General features: G+C 41.5%; 1 protein-coding gene across 2 annotated transcripts in view; it reads left to right on the top strand.

Annotated features, from left to right (window-relative positions):
• Positions 1-228: 228 nt before the first annotated feature.
• The window catches only part of vipr2 (vasoactive intestinal peptide receptor 2), a 27,140-nt gene continuing 5,861 nt past the window's right edge, over positions 229-21,507 (top strand). Inside the window, exons 1-8 of one of the 2 annotated variants that reach the window (XM_020612428.1) lie at positions 229-271; positions 10,969-11,074; positions 14,267-14,380; positions 15,595-15,686; positions 17,556-17,653; positions 17,808-17,940; positions 18,866-19,013; positions 19,763-19,823. In XM_020612428.1, coding sequence (XP_020468084.1) covers positions 245-271; positions 10,969-11,074; positions 14,267-14,380; positions 15,595-15,686; positions 17,556-17,653; positions 17,808-17,940; positions 18,866-19,013; positions 19,763-19,823 — 779 coding nt within the window. In that variant the 5' untranslated portion in view covers positions 229-244. Of the gene's footprint in view, positions 272-6,945; positions 7,093-10,968; positions 11,075-14,266; positions 14,381-15,594; positions 15,687-17,555; positions 17,654-17,807; positions 17,941-18,865; positions 19,014-19,762; positions 19,824-21,507 lie in introns of those variants that run through there. The other variant, XM_020612429.1, reaches the window with a different exon arrangement.

A 21,507-nucleotide genomic window follows, 5' to 3' on the forward strand; every position in this document is an offset into this window, starting at 1 on the left:
TCTCTGCTTGTTCAGCTCTGTGGAAGCGACCAGTGTGGATACAGGACATCACCGTCTGGGCTTTTCTCCTTGTCTTTAAGGGTTTTTTCCTCCTGCTTCTTTGGATTAAAAAACTGCTGAGGTCCTGTTAACGGGATTAACAACTCTGCAGTGGATTTTAAATGAAGCCAGGACTTGTGTTTTAACCAGTTTCTCCTGTCAAGACATCTGAGGAGCAAAGATGAGAAGTTTGCTCTTTGTGGCCATGTGCTTCTCGGCGTGGGTGCTCGTGGTGAGTGCCTTACAGCTTTTACAGTAATGTTGTGTGAAAGAGTGGCTAAAATTTGTGGATTTGAAAACCATACAAAGTTACGCTGACTGCTATTAATTGTGTTTTCTTGCACAAAGCTCTGTTTCACACTACGCACCTTGATGCCAAAAAGTTTAATCTGCATCAGTCTGTGATCAGTGATGACACAGTTGTAAGGTGATTATACAAAGTCTAGCTGTCATTACCAGTGGGGCCACATCAGTCATATTGCTAATGTCATAATTATAACAATAACATGTATTTGATATTTTTGGTACAAAGCTCTGAGGCTATGTTGTTTAGTTTCTTACTGAACTGGTGTAAATATAAGACCAAATTGATGGTAATTAAAGACCTACAAATAATTATTTGTGTTATCAGTTAATCTGCTCATTATCTTAATGATTTGGTCCATAAAATGTCATAAAATGGTGACCAGCCAATAGTGTTTTATTCTTTTTCAATCTACAGAAGGCCAGTTTGCGGCTAAAACAGTGAATTGACTCTATTTTGATTTTCAAGTGATCACTGAAATCATTTTTAAGAAAAAATGCCCAAATATTTAGCTGTCAATTTGAATGTCTGCTGTTTTATTGTTATCTTATTGTCACTGTCATTTTGTGAACAAAGTGATTAATCAATTAGCAGACCATCTACAGATTAGTGGCAACCTCTGTCTTGTTTTGTTCAACCAATAGTCTAAAACCCAAGACTCCATAAAAGCCACATTTGCTTAAAAATGCCTTAGACATTAATGCCAACTAATTTTGATGATTGATTGATGGACTGATTGTTTCAGTACAAACTGAGGTATGAGGTGAACTTAAATTAACTTTAAATTAATCTCTGTCTTTTCTGTGTGAATAGCTACCTGGAACCAAAAAATCTAAAATGCACATAAAGTTCAAATGAATAATTGATTAATCTGATAATCAGTAAATATTAGGATTTTTAAGTAGAGAAATCACCAGCAGCTCTTCAAATGTGAGTAACTGCAACCTTTTTATAATTTATGTTCTGATAAACTGAATAGATTTTTGATTCTGACTGTTAGGTTGACAACACAAGCCATTTGAAAACGTTTACTGAGTGACAGGTTGTTTCTGTGCGGACACATGGCAGGCAGCCTAAGCTGTCCTCTAGCCTTTGTCATGTCATTGATTAAGATCATTTGTGGAAATAACCTCAGTTTGGTTGCTCTTTTTGAGCCATCCTCCAGCTGTTATGCCATTTTTTCCAGGTCCTCACACAGAAGCTGCCCTTTTCCCATGTTGACCCACCTCACAGGATAAACAGTGGAAGTGCTTTTTGTCTCTTTTCCCATAAGCCTCTTCTGACTAAAGACAGACTGGGCTGTCAGAACAGCCACAACACCCAAAACAAATGAGCGTTTAATTATCTAAATGATGAATGCTGCTACCCCAAGTACACAAAAACCTTTTCATGTAAGCATAGATTTTTTTTTAAATCAGTCCTGCTTCTCTTGAGCCCACTTGTGTTCTGATGGGGATTCAGTTCCTCTCCAACCTCAAGGGCACTTCAGAAGGATGGATGGCAACGGATATCGAACTGAATTGTTAACTGTAGTTTGACTATAGTCTCTGTTGCCTGCTTTTCACACTGCAATTCAAATGTTCCCTCACTTTGTTATTATAGTAAAATCCAAATAAGAGAGTTTGGTGTAAATGTTTTCATGGTCTAAATGCACATGAAACATGGCTCTCCCCAAAATGAGCAAAACTAAGAAGAATAAGCTCTGGATCTGTACACTGAGATGCTCATTTGACGTAGTAGCCTACAAGAATAGTATCCTGCCATTAGAAGACAGAAAAGACAGATAAGCAAACATATGCAACTCAGCAAAGAATTAACACACAGACAAAAAATATGAAGGGATTATTAAGTTGAAGAGGTTAAACCAAAATTTGCCTCTGTACTCCAGCCTGTACATATTTACTGCAGCCTCAGTGCAACAGAGGACAGCAGGGAGTCAGGTGTGAACCAGCTCCCAGCTACAGTGGCCTATTAAACTCATCCATCTCAATGTGGGCTGCAGGATAGATACTATAGCTCTAGCTCAGCGCAGTAGAGTTCAAACTCAGTTACAAGAAATTATGCTTCTGATGAGTAAGCAAAGAAGGGCTGGTGAATAACAAAATTTAACTGCTACGCTGTCAACATTTTGACTCCAAGTCAACTGTAGATTACTAAAAAACTTTCAGCTTTGGTCCATTTTCTGCAAAGACAACATTAGGTTACTGACAGCTAGAGCTCTTCAAAGACTGGGTGGACATGAAGTGCTCCTAGTTGAGTCGTCTGTACAAAAAATAGAAAGCATCTGGTTCAACTCACTTTTTTCTTCACTGGCAGGATAGCAGCATTTTTATGAGGGCTGTCAGAGGTTTTTTAAAGGTGAAACTTTATTTTTCAGCTGCTGGGGGGTCAAGTAAGGCTCAAAACAGCCTTGTACCAGAAACAACTCCTTAACGCTCTTTCCCCCTCCCATCCCGTTTACTATGATGGACCGTCAACTAGCAGACAACCTGAATGTGTTCTACTGCAGGTTTGACAAACAACACTCCTCCTCACCCTCCCCACCTCAGATCCAGCAGCTGCTCCCTCAACAATCACCACCCTTCCTTCCAGCCCCTCACCTCTAACGATCTGTGAAAATTGTGATGTGCCTCTTTAAAAAAAACAAAGGATCAGAAAGGCACCAGGCCCAGATGGTGTAACCCCCTCCTGCTTGAAAGTGTGCACTGATCAGCTGGCCCCCATCTTCACACTTATCTTCAACAGGTCACTGGAGCTGTGTAAAGTCCCCTCCTGCTTCAAATGCTCCACCTTCATCCCAGTCCCCAAGAAAACCTTCATCAGTGGACTGAACAACTACAGACCTGTCGCCCTGACATTTATAGTTATGAAGTCCTTTGGAAGATGGGTGTTGGCCCACCTGAAGGACACCGTAGACCCCCTGCTAGACCCCCTGCAGTTTGCCTACCGGGCAAACAGGTCAGTAGATGATGCAGTTAACATGGCACTGCATTACATCCTGCAACACCTCGACTCCCCAGGGACCTATGCACGGGCCCTCTTTGTGGACTCCAGCTCAGTGTTCAACACCATCATCCGGGACATCCTCCACTCCAAACTGACCCAGCTCACTGTGCCTGCCCCCACCTGTCAAAGGACCCCTCTGTCAAGCTCCTAAAGTTTGCTGATGATACAACGATCATTGGTCTCATCCGAGACAGTTACGAGTCAGCATACAAATGGGAGGTTGAGCAGCTGGTCCTGTGGTGTAGTCACAACAACCTGGAGTTGAACATGCTCAAAACAGTGGAGATGACAGTGGACTTCAGGAAGAGCCCCCCCACCTTACCCCCCCCTCACCACACTTGGCAGCACTGTATCAGCAGTAAAGTCCCTCAAGTTCCTGGGCTCCACTGTCTCCCAGGACCTGAAGTGGCCGTCCAACATCAGGACCATCACCAAGAAGGCACAGCAGAGGATGAACGTCCTGCACCAGCTCAGGAAGTTCGACCTGCCTCAGGAGCTGCTGATACAGTTCTGCAGAGGAATCATTGAGTCTGTTCTCTGCACCTCCATCACTTTCTGGTTTGGCTCAGCAACCAAACAGGACAAGTACAGACTTCAGTGGACAGTCAGGACTGCAGAAAAGGTCACTGGTGCAAGCCTGCCCTCCATGGTGGACCTGTACACCTCACAGGTCAAAAGGAGGGCGGAGAGGATCACTGCAGACCCTTCACACCATGGATACAATCTGTTTGAACTCCCCTCTGGATGGCGTTACAAGTCACTGTGCACCAAGACAACCAGGAACAGGGACAGTTTCTTCCCCCAGGCCATTACTCTCATGAACACCTGACCCACGACAATATGACTGGACAATAACCCTCAGTGAAATACCTGTAAATACTGTATATATTGTACAGATTATTCTGATTCATACAGGTCTCTATTTTTATTCCTATTTATCACATTTCGATGAACATTCCTCTGTATGTCTGCATTGTTTACTGCCTGTTTATACTGCTTATTTTGCATTCTTTGCACTATCTGTTGCTTGTTAATACTGCTTATTTTGTTATATTACACAGCCTTATGTTGGTTTACTGTTTACTTGCCCCTTGCATGGGGATATGTACATGCACATTGAGAGCCGATGTACCAGAGTCAAATTCCTTGTGTGTCCGACACACCTGGCCAATAAAGCAGATTGTAATTCTGATTCTGATGATGAGAACTACAGGTGCCTGGTTGCACCAAACTACAAAACACAGCCCGCAGTCTGAAGGTAGCGTTAGCTGACTAACAGCAAATGTGTCAGTCAAGTAGAATGCTCTGGTTACTGCCTACATTACACAAAGCCCTGATGTTACACAAAGGTCCAGTTCCTCCCAAATTAAATTCATATTAATTCAACACAAAGGTAAAATTCTGACCATGCTAGGTGGCTAATGCTACCAAAACCAACAGGGTAGCATCTGGATCAAATCTGAGCCCTCTAGCTGCTTTTAACCCTCTCCATGTCAAACGGCCATGTTAACCCTGGTTGTTGCTCTTTCTTTGTCCCACTCTCTCAGGCAGCCGCTGGTTCAGACTTTTAGCTGCTGTTTCATATGACTTCTGGCGGCTGGAAAAACCTTTCTTCTAACCTTGGCTAGGTGGCAGGTGGGGCTGATTTACAGACCGTACTTTGACAACACATGGTGGAGAAGCTGGAATAACAACAGAAGGGCTGTAGGCAGCAAAGGGTCATGGAGGGGGGTGTGTAGCTGAGAGACATCACGTCCTGTGCCACTGTTACTGGGTTTGTCAGACAGTGTGTATAATCTGTGTTAATGCACCTTTAAGGTAAAGCCACAATAACAAAACCATCTGAATAGAAAGGATTTGATGTTAGTGACAGTGGGGTTAGTTCATTTTTTTCAAAGGGAGAATATTTTGGAAAGTTTGTTGTTGTTGTTGTTGTTGTATTTAGGCCACATTAGGCACTGAGCCATAACCCATTATGAGTAACCATAGCACTGTGATTCCTCATGTGCACTTGCTTACTATCATTCATACCATGAATGTGCAAATGAACATTAACACAATGAGATGACACACTTGCTTCCATTAGGAGCAGCTCATACTACGTATACTTTCAATCAGTGAGGTGATTCTTTTTCCCAAAAGAAGGATATCTCATTTTGGAAGGTTGTTTGTTGTTGTAGCTGTATTTAAGCCACAGAATGCTGACATATCCTATTATAATTAAGGATAGTGCTTTGATTCCTCAGTTTCTTACCAGCACTTGCTTTTGTGCCTTGAGCATGAACAATAACAAAATGAAATGACACTCACTTCCGTGATGTGCAACCAGTGCACAACAGAGGAGAATGTAACTAATCTCTTGTGGTGTTTTGTAGTTTTCATACTCTGGTTTAAAACGAGTCTTTGTGGTTTAAATCATACTAGACAAAAGCATCAGCTCAACAGCCCCTAATGGGACTGAAGCTGTTTATTACCCTGAAGCATTATTATTATTATTATTATTATTTTACAATGGTAGATGTTATTGTACTTTTTTGTTTGCTTGATTGATTTTGGTTTGCATAGTTGGTTTTTGTTTTGTTTTGTTTTGTCTGTCACACTAAGCCCGTAAGCCATCACAACAATTGCATTGTTTATTGTTTTTGTAAATTATCATTACATTTCTTTAGCAAAGTTTATGCATTTGGTAGGGACTATTTTCAGCAGCGGATTAATCCACATTTGGCCTCTAGTAAGTATTTGGGGTAGTAGCGTGGTGTATGTGGGACTGAGCCAAATGTGTGGCTGTGTCCGAAACCGCATACTGTGACAGTACGTACTGAAAGAGATGAAGTACCTACTTACTGACCGTTAAAACAGTAGGTACTGTATAGTATGAAGCCTGGTAGTATGAATGAGATTCGGACGTACTACATCCGCCATGTTGATACATCACGTGACATACGTTTTCATAGCAGCGTCTTCTTTGTTGGATAACTCCTCTCCCGGGGCATCATGGGATAGTGAAGTGTCCATCGTATGCACACTGCAAAATCCAGCCGGAAGCAGTAGGTCATCCGGGTACTTTTCGCCTACTGTTTTTGGAATACTACGAATCCGGACATACTACTCGCCTCGCCTACTGCTTTTCGCCTACTATACAGTATGGTAGTAGGCGGTTTCGGACGCAGCCAGAGTGCATTTATAGTCATGGAAGAACATGATTTTGGATGACAGCGTGTCAGGGCCGCTCGGCGGCCGCTACCTCTCCTCCGTTTGTCTCTTCTGTTTTCTCCGTCATATGGGCTCTGCACCTCAGCTGTGTTGCATTCCAGTAATTAGTAACTGGTTTGTCTACGCACACAGCTGGGGTGCATCCCGATGATTACCTTCTCCTTATTTAAACCTCCGCCGGAACATTAACTAACGTTATCTAACAATAACTAACTCACATTAACTAACATTAACATAGTAACGCGGAGATGTGGTTAGACTGCTACGCTGACAGATACTGTACGTTTTTTGGCTTGATTCTTCCACACACCCTACGCGCTACGCTCTTCACACTACACCCCACCACACCACATATTTTTGATCAGTCTTTGCCGCTGTTTTGTGTGAGACGTTCCCGGCTGACAGTCCCTGTGCCGTGGATATCCGTTTTGTTCGCCTGTCTTCCCTGGTCCTCTACTCCTGTTTCCTGCCGTTAGTTTGTGTGTGCACCTGTTCGTCCTGGTCTCCGTCGTCATCACTCCTCTTCGCTTGTATGTATTGTAATGGTTCTGATGTCTAGCCTCTAGTTATATGGTTCTAATGTTTTACATCCTGTTATATGGTTCTACATGTTATTGCCTGAAAGAATGTGAGAGGGGGCGCTGTGAGGGGTGTGGGAGGAGAGAGCGAGGAAGAGCAGGCAGTTGTTGATATTGTTGTGGTGTGTTGAATGTTGGGAGTTTTTAAAAGAGAGCTTGTTAGCGTGTGCTGTGGCTAAAACAACAGCATCGAAGCCTGTAAGTGATTGCAAATAAAAGGACATTGATACCGCAAGAACGTCTGGCTGCTTGTGCAGGAACGGGGAGTATTACAGTATTATGGACACTGTTATGTTGGGACGTTGTTGTGTTGTCTTACATTAAACGTTTTTTGTGTACTAGCCCTGGGTCGGCTATCTTGAGTCCTACCCCTAGTTCTCCCTCACCCTCCTGGTGAGGGGGGCTAACCCTAACACAGCGGACATATGCAAAATGTATTTTATGGTGTTCCCATTCAGGGATGCAAATTATGGAAGTAGAGAATGGAAATGTATACAAATACCTACCCTTGGTGCCTGTTTTACCACCGCACACTGATGCTGTGGCTAATATCTACCATCAGCATGAAGTGTCAGAGGACAATGTGAGGAACTCATACAGGCTTTCAGGTCAAACCTTTCTTCAGTTACTGAATGAAATCAAAGATGATTTGGCTGCAGTTTCTTCCATTAATATTAAAATTCAGTTGCAGTAAACTTACACTGTGTTCTACGCTCCATCTTGGTCCACATGTGCACAGTGCAGGCACCAGCTGCTGATACGTGGACGTGCATTCAAATTAATAGTGCTGTGGCTGTGCTGGTAAATACGACGCTCAATTTAAAAATAGTGGTGATGTAACATTTTTACAGTGACTTGCTCAGGTTTAGTAAATATATTTAGAAGATGCTTTATCAGTTTGATAAAGAATGAACATCATGGTTTGTGGTTTTGAATTTCGCTGTTCAGATATGTTGAATTATTTACCAGCTATCCAAATAAGACATATTCAAGAATGTCAGAATTCATATTTAAACCACCAGCTTGGTTAAAGGAAGGAAGTGCAGTGAGTCTGCTCAGATGATGATGACGTTGCAATGAATTCACTGAGAGACTGTGAAACCCTGAAGCAGATGGTGAAACTGAGGCACACTTGTGCCTCAGGGCTGACTCTGAGGTCAGCAGTTATTTCTGTGGAGTCTCATTTTATTTATATTATTTAGATTTGAGGCAGTTGTGGTCTGAAGGTCAGTCTCCCCTCTGTCTGCTGCTACTGTCCCAGCAGAGCAAACCTTTGAGCAAAGCAATGAATGGTGAACAAACCCAGCCTGCACTGCTGAGTAAGAAAAGATTGTTTTTGAGAAGGCAAATAAGGCTTTTCTTTCCACAGTGTCAGATTTCATATAAACCAAGTAAATCTATATCATAAACCAGAGCTCAGTGGAAGAAGTGGAGCTTCATAGTGCTCTGCTACTCCCCTGCAATGTGTGTGCTGTGATCAAACAGGAAAACAAATTTCCCACTATCAGTGTGATCTAATAGACTGTATGATCTCTGCTGCCCACAAACACAACAGCACTAAAAAAAGACTGTGAACACATAAAATCTTTGCTGTGAGATCTGTTACACAAATTGAGTTTCCTTTGTTTTGGCTGGGTCTCTCTTGCAAGCCAGATATTACCTGGTTGAATAAAGGAAACTCGAAAGCACACAAAAGCCTTAAAGTTGCTATCCTTAAGATTTCAGTCCAAGATACTGGTGGTGCCATGAAGTCCATTTCACAGCAAACACACTTTAAAACTCAGCTTACAAAGTAAAAAAAATAAATAAACCAATCTATAAAATTAACTGTCAGCATGGGAAATTTAACATGAAATACAGTATGTGTATATGTATGCTCTCCATCTTGCACTGGTGATCCTCTTGCCTTGACTTGTTTTTGGAGTGAGATTACAAGACTTCTAATAGGACAATCTGACAATATCTATGCAGTGAGTTTGGTATCAGGGAGCTCAATTAATTGAAGATTTACAAGAAGGAAGTTGCAATTTCCAGTGTTTCAGACACCGCTAAAATGCAGCAGTCTGCTGCGTGACTGCTGCATGCGGCTTCTCAAACTTTCTCAAACTTCATTTGTTTTTGTCATGACTGCAGATCTTACATTTTACTAGTTTTTGCTCTAAGGCCTCCTGAAGGCTTCGCAGGCCTAATGCAGGGAAGTCATTACAGCCTCTGCTGTAATATCTGGTAAACTTTGAACTCGGGGCAAAATAAAATTCCCCAAAGCTCACTAGATGGCAGCCAGCAGCGACTGGTGTGCATCACCATCGAACAGAGCCACAGCAGGAAAACACATAAGGAAAATTAGCTGATTAACACTGATTCATTAGCATTTACATAGACATGGGCTGAAGGGAGACTCTTAATAGGTTTTTATTACAACATGGCACAAAGTGTGTGTTGCTCAGGCTATAGAAAGCAACAATTCATGTCATTTGTGTGTACTTCAAACCTGAAAACTGACATGGAAACTCTGACTGAAAAGTTAGCATTTGTCTGACACAAAACGTCTCAATCATGGCATAGTAGAACTGGGGCCGCCGTCCAGGGCTGTGATAAATATGTCGCTCCTGCATCAGAGTTAGCACATGCACAGGTGTGAGAACGAGGCCTGTGAAGTGTCTCTGACTTCAAAGACCATACGAGGATCAAAAGCAGAGTGAAAAGAGACGAGAGAGGAGTGAAATGGAAGATAGAGAAGCCACTTAAAGCAACATCTGACAAAGATTAAGTCACTTGTGTGCGTGAGACAAAAACACAGAGCAAGAGAGACCCAGGCCATGTTTCCATCTAGCTATAAAATAAACTTTCCTCCACATTCACATGTAAATAAATGGCACTTATAGTAGCTGCTGTAACACACCAATGATGTATATCCAGTGTGTTAAAGTATTTCCATGAGCTAAACAAAAGCTGTCAGGGGAAAATGTTCCGGTGCAAAGGAAGTGATGCGTCGTACTGTTTCTGGTCTGTCTGGAATCCAGTAGAAGGAGAAGCGAGTAGTTCGCATGAGAAGAAAGAGCCGCCAATGCGGAAACATTAACAAGCAAATGTCTAAGGAAACATTATGAGCACTGTCTGCACCTTTTGACTGACAGGTGACCTTTAGGAAGCGCAGTGCATAAACAGCTGCAGCAGTGATAGAAGAGAGCTGTCACCATGGATATTTGTTCTTTTTGTTCTTCTCGGGAGAGAGCTGCACTTCTCTCCAGACAATGAAATGGACTGATGCATTTATAATGCATGATTAGACATACGTGGTCCCTTTCAACATTTCTGTGATGGACACAAGATATTAAACAGCCAAATGTTACTGTTTGATTAAAACTGCAATACAGTCATCACACCTAAAGTGCAAAAAAGTCATGACAGTTTTTTCATCTGCCACAGTTGTGGTTATGCTTATTTATACATTTGAATTGGCTCTGCATATGAAATGTGCTATACAAATAAAGCCACCTAGCCTTGCACGTTAAAGTATAAGACTCACATTTACTCATGCAATTTGCCTATAGACCTCATAGAGGAGTGGAAGATGCTACCTTTACTTTGTTCAATATGCTTTTTAAACACTTGGACAGGAATTCATTGGATGAAATTGTAAAATGTCCAAGTCGACTGATAGGGGCGGCACAGGTTGATCCAGTAGGCCAACTGTTTATGACACAGCTATTTTCAAAGATGACACACAGATTGTCACCAAACTATACTGCAGCTGACACATATATAACATGAATACTGGCTTTGTGCAGCTTTAACATATCAACTTTTTGTTTTCTTCCACTGCAGATTGACAGCCGACATCCAACCTGTAACTTCATTTTGGAGGTGGAGAGAAACCAGGTGGAGTGTCTGAAGAGGCTGAGGGAGGAGGAGGCCGCCGGCAGCCATAAAGGTCACAGTCACTCACAAACAGAACAGCCAGGAACTATACTTCTTTTTAGCAGCAAAGAAAGAACTTGGAAAAACTGAAAATGAAAATGCCTGTATGTATGGAGGTTGATGCATGGTCCACATATTCACACTGTCCAGCAGGTCCCTGTTCTTTCACACAGTTCTGCCTCAATTAATTTTTTTCTTACTGAACCGATACTGATGTAACAGATATCTCATGTTCAAATATGAAATTATTTAGGCAAATCTAATGTTAAACACACACACTGTAGTATTTCTTTTTTCCTTTCTTTTCCTTTTTTATACAAATCTGCTGTATTGTTCTATGTATCTCCCCTGTGTCGAAAAAGAAAAATGCACTGACAGTCCTGGCATAGCTTCAGCTAAACCTGGCAACCTCACCGTGACAATGCATTTTAGGAAGCTATGCACAGTCACTGCACTCGGCTTTTACATTTCTGTACAGACACAACAAAAGAAGTATAACTTGTAAAACACAAACATAGTTGCTTTTTCAGCACTAACAAGCCTAACTTTGCTCTGTGAGTTCTGGATGTTGTGCCCACCGTGCTGTGTTAATTAAAGCTCAATGACATAAAGTAGAGCAAAATAATAACATGGCTCAAATCCTATGTGTTGGGGGGAAAGTGCTGTGCAGAGCAGTTCTTCTACAGAGCTGTTTCATTTGTTTGCTTGAGCAAATGAGGCTCTCGGGACTTTGTCTGAGCCTACATTCCCAGACATCATTTACATACAAAGCTGTTTACATTTAGCCCGCACACAGCGCCGCACAGCCATGAATGTCTGAGCCTGACTGAAAGTAAACACAGGGAGCAGCTGCCTCGCGCTGCTTGCCCTATCTATATACATTGTTTTGCATAAGTACTCCGTTACACAGACCTCTCTAATGGAGATGGTGAGTGCAAAGTGAGCACAGTCTATGGAGCCACACAGTAAAAGTAGGTTAGGCTGAAATAAAGCAGAGTTGCCAGCAGCAGTCTGAGGTGCAGGAGGTCCTCACCAGATCCTGTTTAGGTGCAGTGCTAAATAGTAGGACTCCTGCTGCAGCATCAAGGTCACGAGTCCTCTCTGACTTCTCCAGTGGAGTGTTGGGTTGAAAACTTTGTGATGTAAAACAGAGCTGAACACAGTATGTCTCCATAACATGTATTTTTACATGGATGCATTCAGTGTCTGCAGCTGAAGAAGGTTGAAGGAGTATTGTCACACAATACAATTCATATGAAAGAAGCCAGATGGCTACAATCTGAATGGAGTCCAAGTAGGGTGATGCTGAAAAAGGCCACTGTGCTCAGTCAGCCTTCACTTTCTAGTGGACAAATAATGAAAAAACCATAAAGCAGAGAAAGAGGGTTTCCCTCCAGATGTGCATACTCCTGTACATTTGGTGCATCTTTGGTTAAAGGCAGTTTTGTTGCCTCTGATGTGTTTCTGTGAAAGTGCACAGTGAAAAGACAGACCACACAGCGGGTAGAGAGGGTTTTCCTCATGCTGGAAAACTGAAAAATAAGAAATCTGCAAATACAGTTTGACTAGTCATAAGTCCAGTTTCAGATATCTACAGTACAGCTGAATTTCAACTAGTCATACAGTATCTTAGTTTCAGACATCCAAAATATCATTTGGATATCTTTTAATTCGCTAAATTAAAGATGTCATTAATTGGAATTTTGACTAGTCAGAATGTAATTACAGATCTCTGGAATTTGCATTTTGGATAGGCAGAACTGAGGAATTAAGTCAACGAGGAATTCTTACTAGCCAAAATGCAATTGCAGATACCTTTAAATCAAATGTGGTGTAGTCAAAATTGAATTGTAGATATCTTAAATTATAGTTTGGATCAGTCTTAAATACATCGTAGATATCTGTAATATGAGTTCTGTCAATCTGATAAATGGTGCAGTGTCACCAGTGAAGTCATTTCAGATATCCAAAAAGGAAAACTGACTAGTCGAAATGTGAAACTGTCACTCTTACTGGTCAGGATACAAGTGTAGATACCTAGAATTGCCATTTTGAATAGTCACACTGCAGTTTCCACTAGTCAAAATATGGTTTTAGATATCCAAAATATGGATAGTTTTCCAGTAGTAATACTTTATTGTTATAGTTTTGTGTTCAAAACCAAGCTTTATTTTTCAATGCCAAAGGCTAAAGTCATCGATCTGGCACCAGACTTTAACTAAACCGCCCAAAATGTGAGTTTTTTATATTTTGTAGCTCTCAAAAATTACAGGAGCCAAATGGAAACAGGCCAAAAGAAGCGAATAAACAGTGCTGGTTTGTTTAGCTTCCCATTGATCTCCTCTGGCTGTTCTCTTTTTCTTTTTCTTTTTCTTTTTCTTTTTATTGTTCAACTTGACAATAATAGGTTTTACTTTCCTCTGCAGTCTGATGCCCGCAATGGCTGGGCATCTTTAGCAGGGAAGCTAGAGAGGAGGGGCACATCTTCCCAAGTGCACTGTCTCTGTTCACTCATTACAAAAAAGCCCTGTTGACTGTAGAGTTGTCGTCAGCACTTTTGCAGCCATTAAATGAGCTTTATTCAGAGGCAGTTTGTTTAGTTTGTTTTGGAGGGTGGGTGGGAGTTTAGTATTCAGTCAAAGCCACTCCTTCCATGTTCTAGTGCCTAAATCTTCTAGTGTCCTGTGCAGTTTAGGGAAAGAGAGGAAAAACAAATTCAAAATGGTTTGTGAAGTGTAATTAGTTTACAAGGGTTTAAAGGGATGTTGTGGTGCATTTGGTTTAAACAAGCTGTTTGTGTTCCCATGCTGAGTTCATCAGGATGTGAATGAATACTTCTACATACTAATTTGCTTTGCAATACAAAAAAAAGCTAGTGAGTGAGATGCCCTAAACCCGTTTTCAGTCATCATGACAGGCAGCAAAACACATTGCACCAGCTTTCAGAAACTGTTGTTAAACTGTGCTAACGAAGTGTTTTTACAGCAGACTGACTGAACATCTGACTATAAACTGACTGAAACACCTGCCACACTTTAACACCTGCTGGGAGAACTGTATTACCACTGTGCAGTGTCTTTTAGTCCATCACTCAAACTGAACTTTGTGGATCATATTTCATGTCTCACTGGTACCTTAAACACCACACACACCCCTGCACTGCTTAACAGAGGCCTGTTGTGGGTTTGTTGTGTGGCTGTGACAGAGCTGGGATGCAAAGGAGCCTGGGACAACATAGCATGCTGGGAGCGAGCTGAGATTGGAGAGATGGTCACCATCTCCTGCCCTGAGGTCCTCAGGGCTGTATTCGGCAGAAATGGTGAGCTATCTATCACTGTTGTTAACTAAAATTTGTTTATTCTATTTTTATTGATTTCTGTAGACCTTTATTTTGCATTTACTCATGTCTGTGTTTATTTATGTCCAGTGATTAAAAAGTACTGAAGTAAATTTACTGAAGTACTTTAGTAAAAATTGAACATACTTGTACTTTACCCTTGATGGTACATCAATTTGACAGCTATAGTTACTTATCTTAACACTAAGCCAAGCTCTGGATATCTGCAGGCTGTATCACTGTACCGTCTGCTGAGGTGAGTCAGTACTTACATTAGTATTTAAACTGATCAGGTTTTCTGTCCTTTTTGTTTCTACCTCCCCAAGTTTTCTCCTGTCTATGTGAGCACTCAGTGGATTCCCTCCTGAATCCATCAGAATGGTCAAGCTAGTGACCACATGGCAGTTTCCTCTCTAAGCCATGCACTCATTTACATTGATGACTAAACATTATGCAAACAGCCAGCGGCCTGTTCAGAGCCAAAGCTCATGCTGATGCTTTCCTGGCTGCGACAGATCCAAACCCCCAAAGTTACTACATTTTACAGAAACAGTAAAGGCTCATTATGTAAGCTGTAGCCTACATTCATCATAAGCCTGAAGCTGGACACCAGTTATTAAATGTCTTTGTTTTGTTTTCTGTCAATGGAATTAAAGTACTGAGTCTGTTTTCCAAAGAAACATAAGCAATGTTTGGCACACATTAAACTAATTGTCTTTTTTTTCCTCTAGATCAACACAGCATTTTCAACTCCTGATTTAAACTTAACTCAGAAATATTTTCTGCTCACTGACACCTTAATACACATTAATTCTCCAGAAAAGAAGCAGTTTTTATCAGATTTGTTCCTAGAAACATCTGCTGTGCCCAGACTGCTTCTTCAGTCAGTGTTGTGCGTCCAGTGTGCGCCGCCTGCTGCCCTCCGGTGTAGCAGAGACAAGTGGTTGAGGAAGAAGTATCACAGGGGAGCTACGTGGCTAAGCAGATACAAGAACTTAACTGTCACCCTTCTCTTCTTCAGTTTGCAGCTATGCCAGCCTGTAAAACCTCAGATAATATCTTCTTGCTCTGTTTGCAGTAAACACAAGCCGAGGCGGAATAAAAATCTTTGACATCACCAAATGAGAAAAGGTGATCTCACGTGGTGTGGGGATGAGGTGTGGAGATAATTCATTCTGTCCCTTCTTCTCCCACAGGTAATATTAGCAGGAACTGCACGTCAGCAGGATGGTCAGATGTTTTCCCAAACATCACCAGTGTGTGTGGAGCGGACACGAGCCACGAGAAGGTACAGTAAACGTCTGTCACCTCCTGTTTTCTCTGTCTGTTGTTGCTGTAAAAGTCAGAGCTGTGTAGCACCTGAAAACTAATGATTTCTGACTGTGCAGAAGAGCTGTCACATATCATGGGCCATTAGTGGCATGTAACTGACAAAGCCTGTGGGGCTGGATGTTAATTAAGTGGTGGTGGTTAGTGGTGAAAGGCTTTATTTTTATGAGGTCAATATGCCCAAGGGCTGATACATGTTTAAATATGAGCAATGTGCATGTGTTTGCTTGCTTGTCTGATTTTTGTGTCATTTCATAAAAAAAAAGAAAAAAAAAAAAGATCTGAAACAGCATCAGCCTCCGCTTGTACAGGAAGAATTTGGTGTTAAAAAGGTTGTTGTGTTTTCCAGAAGGCCTCTGTAATAGCATGGATGTATCCAGGCAGGACATGTTTAGCTGTGTACCTCAGTATCTCTGTAACTCAAACAAAACACTTAATAAGTTTCCGACTGTCTGACAATTCCCCTGCCTTAAACTGTGTTTACATATAACCAAACATCCTTTTCATACATGGAATACAGAACGTTGCTGGTTTTATCCATCTGTCTAAGGTGTCATCTAAAGTGTCATTAGTTTTGTCACTCACTGACCACACTTTATGTTAATGTGCCACATTTACAGAAATACACACCCAGATGTTTATCTGATATCTGGCACTTGTGAGGGGAAGTCATTTTTTAAACTGCAGCAACTGGTGTTTTTTTTGGCCACTTGGGGGCAGCAGAAAAATGTGGTGGATATAATATTATAGCACCACCTTTTGTATTGATTTGGCAAACTTAAACATTTAAACAAATGATCATTCTTAAGGAGTCACAGTTGTGTCCAGTGAATGTAAGACCAGCACTCACTTTATGCTAGCTCTATATTTGGGAACTATCGGAATCTTTATCCATCCATCCATTATGTATCCCGCTCATCCTGAAGAGGGAACCTGGAACCGTCTTGCTGTGAGGCAACAGCACTTATCAGTTTAGCAGCCGTATAATCCAAATATTGACCAAATCAACAGGATATCTGAAACCCCACCAGAGTTTGTTTATTTTGTCCAGTTTCTGTGAAGTTCTGTGATTCATCCTCCACCTAAACAGTTCAGGGAAGCAGAAGACGTGTCACCCCCCCTCCTCTTTCACTGCAGTGGTTCAGTTTGGGTCACCACAAGTCTTATTCTGAATCAGCCACTGTGCTTGTTAAACTAACTGTCTGCTCATCTCTCGTCCCCATTTCTGTCATTCTGTCTTCCCATTTCTCACGCTTACACTTCATTTAGACATCAACACTGATAAAATCATTTGTTTGGAGGCAGAATGGCAGTACATGTCACAGAGAGTTTTATACCAGGCAGCACTGTGGCAGTCGTGTTGGATACCGAATGCTGAGGAGACCATTTGGAATCTAAGTTCAGTCTCTCTGTCAGATGAGTTTGTCTTCGTGTGCTGCTCTCTGTGTTGGCTTTACAGAATCTAAATCCAGAGTAAAGGTGTAAATCCCTGCTAACAGCCTCTAGAAGATGCAATATAAAACATACTGATAAACTACATGCTGATAATTGTACAGTAAAGTTTGACCTGATGGTTGTTGTCGAGGAAACCTCAAAGCGTCCAAAATGAAAAGGATTCATCCTCTTGGGAGAAGGAATGTGCTTATGTTTCACTGTGGTCTGCCTGGTAGATGCTGATCTTTCCTGGCATGTGAGGGGATAATTTGAGCAATGGTGTTGCTACAGGAAAAGAGAGAGGAGTCAAAAAAGATGATTACAATTCATCATTGGAGGGACCGTGAGTGTCCACAGCATTAACCTCTATCCTCTTCCCTCTGTGCCTCCGCAGCTGGTCTTCTACGTGGTCGTGCAGACGTTGTACACTCTGGGTCACAGTCTGTCTCTGATCGCCCTCACCACAGGCAGCGCCATCCTCTGTTTGTTCCGGTGAGACCAGATATTACAAAATTATTAGCACTGATAATACTGGGTCTGTCCATCCATCTGTCTGTCCACACATACACAAAAACCCTCAGCGTAAAAAGTCTTTTCAAGCTAATTGCCCACCACTGCATGTTGTGTATCTGTAACATGTGTGCAGGAAGCTCCACTGCACCAGGAATTACATCCACCTCAACCTCTTCTTCTCCTTCATCCTGAGAGCCGTGGCTGTGTTGGTGAAAGACTACATCCTCTTCAACCGCACCTTGCAGTGCTCCAGCCAGCCATCACTGGTGAGGTCATCACCTCTGTCCTCATTGAGCCGAGTCGCAGGAAGACCCATAGCTCCACTGTCACAGAGGGGAGATGGTTCTAGTGTCATGCTGGCATAGAAATATAAATTAGGATTTACAGAGATGAGGCTTTATAGATTTCAGTTTACATTTTTGCAAACATCTACTGTCACTCAGTGTTATCACCATGATCAGAATCAGCTTTATGGGCCAGGTGTGTTGGACTCCAGTGCAGTGGCTCTTAACGTGCATGTGCAGTGTTTTTCTGTAAGGCAACGAGTAGACAAGTAAGTAAGATAAGATTGAGACAAGAAAAGGAAAAAGAATGTTCAAACAAGAAAAAGGAATGTGCACTAGCAAAATAAATCAAATAAACTACTTACTGTATATATACACACAGTTTAGATGGAGCTTTCAGATAGATATACAAAAGTATATTTACAGGTACTGCACTGAGGGTTGTCGTCCTGTCGTACCGTCATGGGTTAATTAGAGCGACGACCCGGGGGAAGAAACTGCCCTTGTGTGTGGTTGTTTTGGCGTACAGTGACCTGTAGCACTGTCCAGAGGGGAGGAGCTCAAACTGTTTGTGTTCAGGGTGTGAGGGGTCCACCCTCCTTCTGACCCGTGAGGTGTACAGGTCCTCCATGGAGGCCAGGCTGGCACCGATGGGTTTGTCTGTGGTCCTGACTGGAGTCTGTTCCTGTCCTGTTTGGTTGCTGAGCCAAACCAGCCATGATAAAAACTAGCAATCCATCATCTTAATTTTAAGTTTTGCCAAAAACTAATACACTGCTTATTCATAGCCTGATATTTTAATTTAAACAATCTAATTTAAAAACTTTTTTCACCTTTTCCAATTATTTTGGTTTTCACTACTATAATTAAGATGCAGTTGTGCAGGATCATTGTTTGTGTTTTTCAGGTAGGATGTAAAGCCAGCCTGGTGTTTTTCCATTACTTCATCATGGCCAACTTCTTCTGGCTGCTGGTGGAGGGCCTGTACCTCCACACTCTGCTTGTGGTGTTCTCTGAGAACAGACACTTTACTGTCTACATGTTCATCGGCTGGGGTAAGGCTGACAAAGTTAGCAGCTATCTGGTGAAGGCATGACGTTCTGAGCTGCTGAGCCAGACTGTTTTCTCAGACCAAGCCAGAGCTAAAAAGAGAGGGAATATCAGGCTTATGTTCATCTGGACGCCACAGACATGACTCCAATGAGTCCGCAGTGTTGTCTGTTTGCTGGATGTGCAAACAGACAACTGTTTACTGACATTTCAGCTTGTTCTGGAGTTGACCTAACCTTTCTTTAATGTTTAAGAAAATAATATATACAAAATGATGAAAACATTTAACAAATAAAGTCATAAATTTAGCACTTTAGTAAATAACGCACTACTACTGCTAAACACTTTTACTCAAACTACAGAAGAAGAAAAACACAATTTTCCTACATACCTGTCTGCCGCAAAGCTTGATGCTTTTCCAACACCTCTTGACATGATTTTCTGTTTAAAAGGTTGAAGCTGCTCAGTATTATTCACTATGTAAATACAATTAAACTAGTTTTTCTTGTTCATGGTATGAGGTGTCAAATAAAACAAAATTCCTGCTTATTGTATCTAACGTTCTTGAAATAAATGTGTTAACATAGATAAATAAATAAATTTTAAAAGATTTGTATACAATATTTTATATCTGCTCATTAATTTATACTTTATACAAATAATTATGTCTGAAAAGGGAAACCTGGTATTGTCTCAAATCCAAAGAAGTTTCTGTTTACCTACATTATTATGTTTTTCTCATGACCCTTCACAGGAATCCCCACGGTGTTCGTCTTTGTGTGGGTAATGACAAGGATTTATCTGGAAGACACAGGGTGAGTCGTGCAAACATCCAGATTTATTAAGTTCAAAATGATAATTTATCAATGGGATTTTGTCAGCTGATAACAATACAGGAATGTGACCCTGTTTTCTGAAAAATGAGATAAATATCACACATGTCAAAAAGCACTTTACTGCATAATTCAGCAGGTGGGATTTCTACTGAGCAGCATTATTTGAAGCCGGTGCCACAGGTCTGCCCTTGTTCTTCTGCATGTTATCAAAGCTGACTGCAGTGGGTGTATTCTACAACTCTGTAATACCAGAGCAGCAGTCTCGTAACAAATGAGGATACAGCTCAATAATCTGAAGAAACTGTGGAGAATGACAGTGAAACCTCAGCATCAAAGTTTAGCCTTGACCTTGGGAACAGTATTTTGACAAAAAGATCTTAACACAAAGGCCCCTTCATTGCTTTTCCTCAGCTTGTACCAGTGGCCCTATGGCATCAACATATAAAGAGGAATGCAGGTGAAAGCTCCAGAAGAAACTAAACCTTGAGCTAAGCCTATTTCATGTGATTTTTATTTATTTTTTGGTTGATTCAGGGAACTCAGACCAGACCTGGACACTGGAATCCGGTTTGAGCTGAGATTAAATCTGATATGAAGACTTTGACTTTGACTTGACTGCTTTCAGAGTTTATTTAAATCAGAGTTCATGTGAAATTTGGAAGAACTCACATTTCAAGTTATTGTTTTTTCAGACAGCACCAGCCAAAGAGCTTGGGCATGAAATTATTAGGCCTACACATTGTATTAAAATATGTCATTTGCATGGTTAGCATTCAGAAAGTTTTCCTAAAGAGCTGCTCCACTGTTTCACACCTGGATTGGGAGTTGTGTCCCTACTGAAAATGCCTGTGTACTTATTCATGAAGTGGCGTAAGCGGAGACTTGGGCCTGCCTTAAAACAACACAGGGGGCTATTTTGCTGGGGGCAGGTTGTTTAATGTACCACTGAAATAGATGGTGTGATCCAGTAAGTCACACACAGCTGCTGTTGGACTGAATTCAGCATAAGGTGTGAACAACAGTGGTGGTGAGGCATAAGTCACAGTGCGAACGCCGTATCACACTGTCATGGAAAAGAGGAAGCTGACATCACACTCTCTGTTTACCCTCTATTTCCCAGCCTTCACCTATGATTATTAGCTTTGGCTAATTATAGATGGTAGATACAAGCAGCGAATGAGTTGTCCTAACAGGGCATTTGGTTTCATCCATAGAGACAGGATGAGAAACTCAGACATCTGTAAGGTGCTCAGACAACAAAATGCTGTATTTCCACATTAAAATGTGCAAACTACTGAGGTCTGGCCAATAGTAACGATTCCTCCCAGCCTCCCCCGGCTTTCCAGGCATATCTGCCTAGGAGAACACCAGGGGCAGGCACATGCAGGATGGTACACACATCCCATCCCACCTTCTAATATCTTGGGATCCTCAAGAAAAAGCTGAACGACATGACTGAAGAGAAGGATGTCCAGACTACAGGTATGTGCCAAAAAATTAGAATATCGAGGAAAAGTCCATTTATTTCAATAATTTGTTTCAAAAAGTGAAACTTGTATGTTATATTAGTTCACTACACACAAAGTGAAATATTTCAAGCCTTTATTTGTTTCAATTTTGATGATTATGGATTAAAGACAAAAAAAAACCCAAATCCAGTATT

The sequence above is a fragment of the Monopterus albus genome, unplaced genomic scaffold (assembly GCF_001952655.1).
Source record: "Monopterus albus unplaced genomic scaffold, M_albus_1.0 scaffold125.1, whole genome shotgun sequence".
Classification (NCBI taxonomy): domain Eukaryota; kingdom Metazoa; phylum Chordata; class Actinopteri; order Synbranchiformes; family Synbranchidae; genus Monopterus; species Monopterus albus.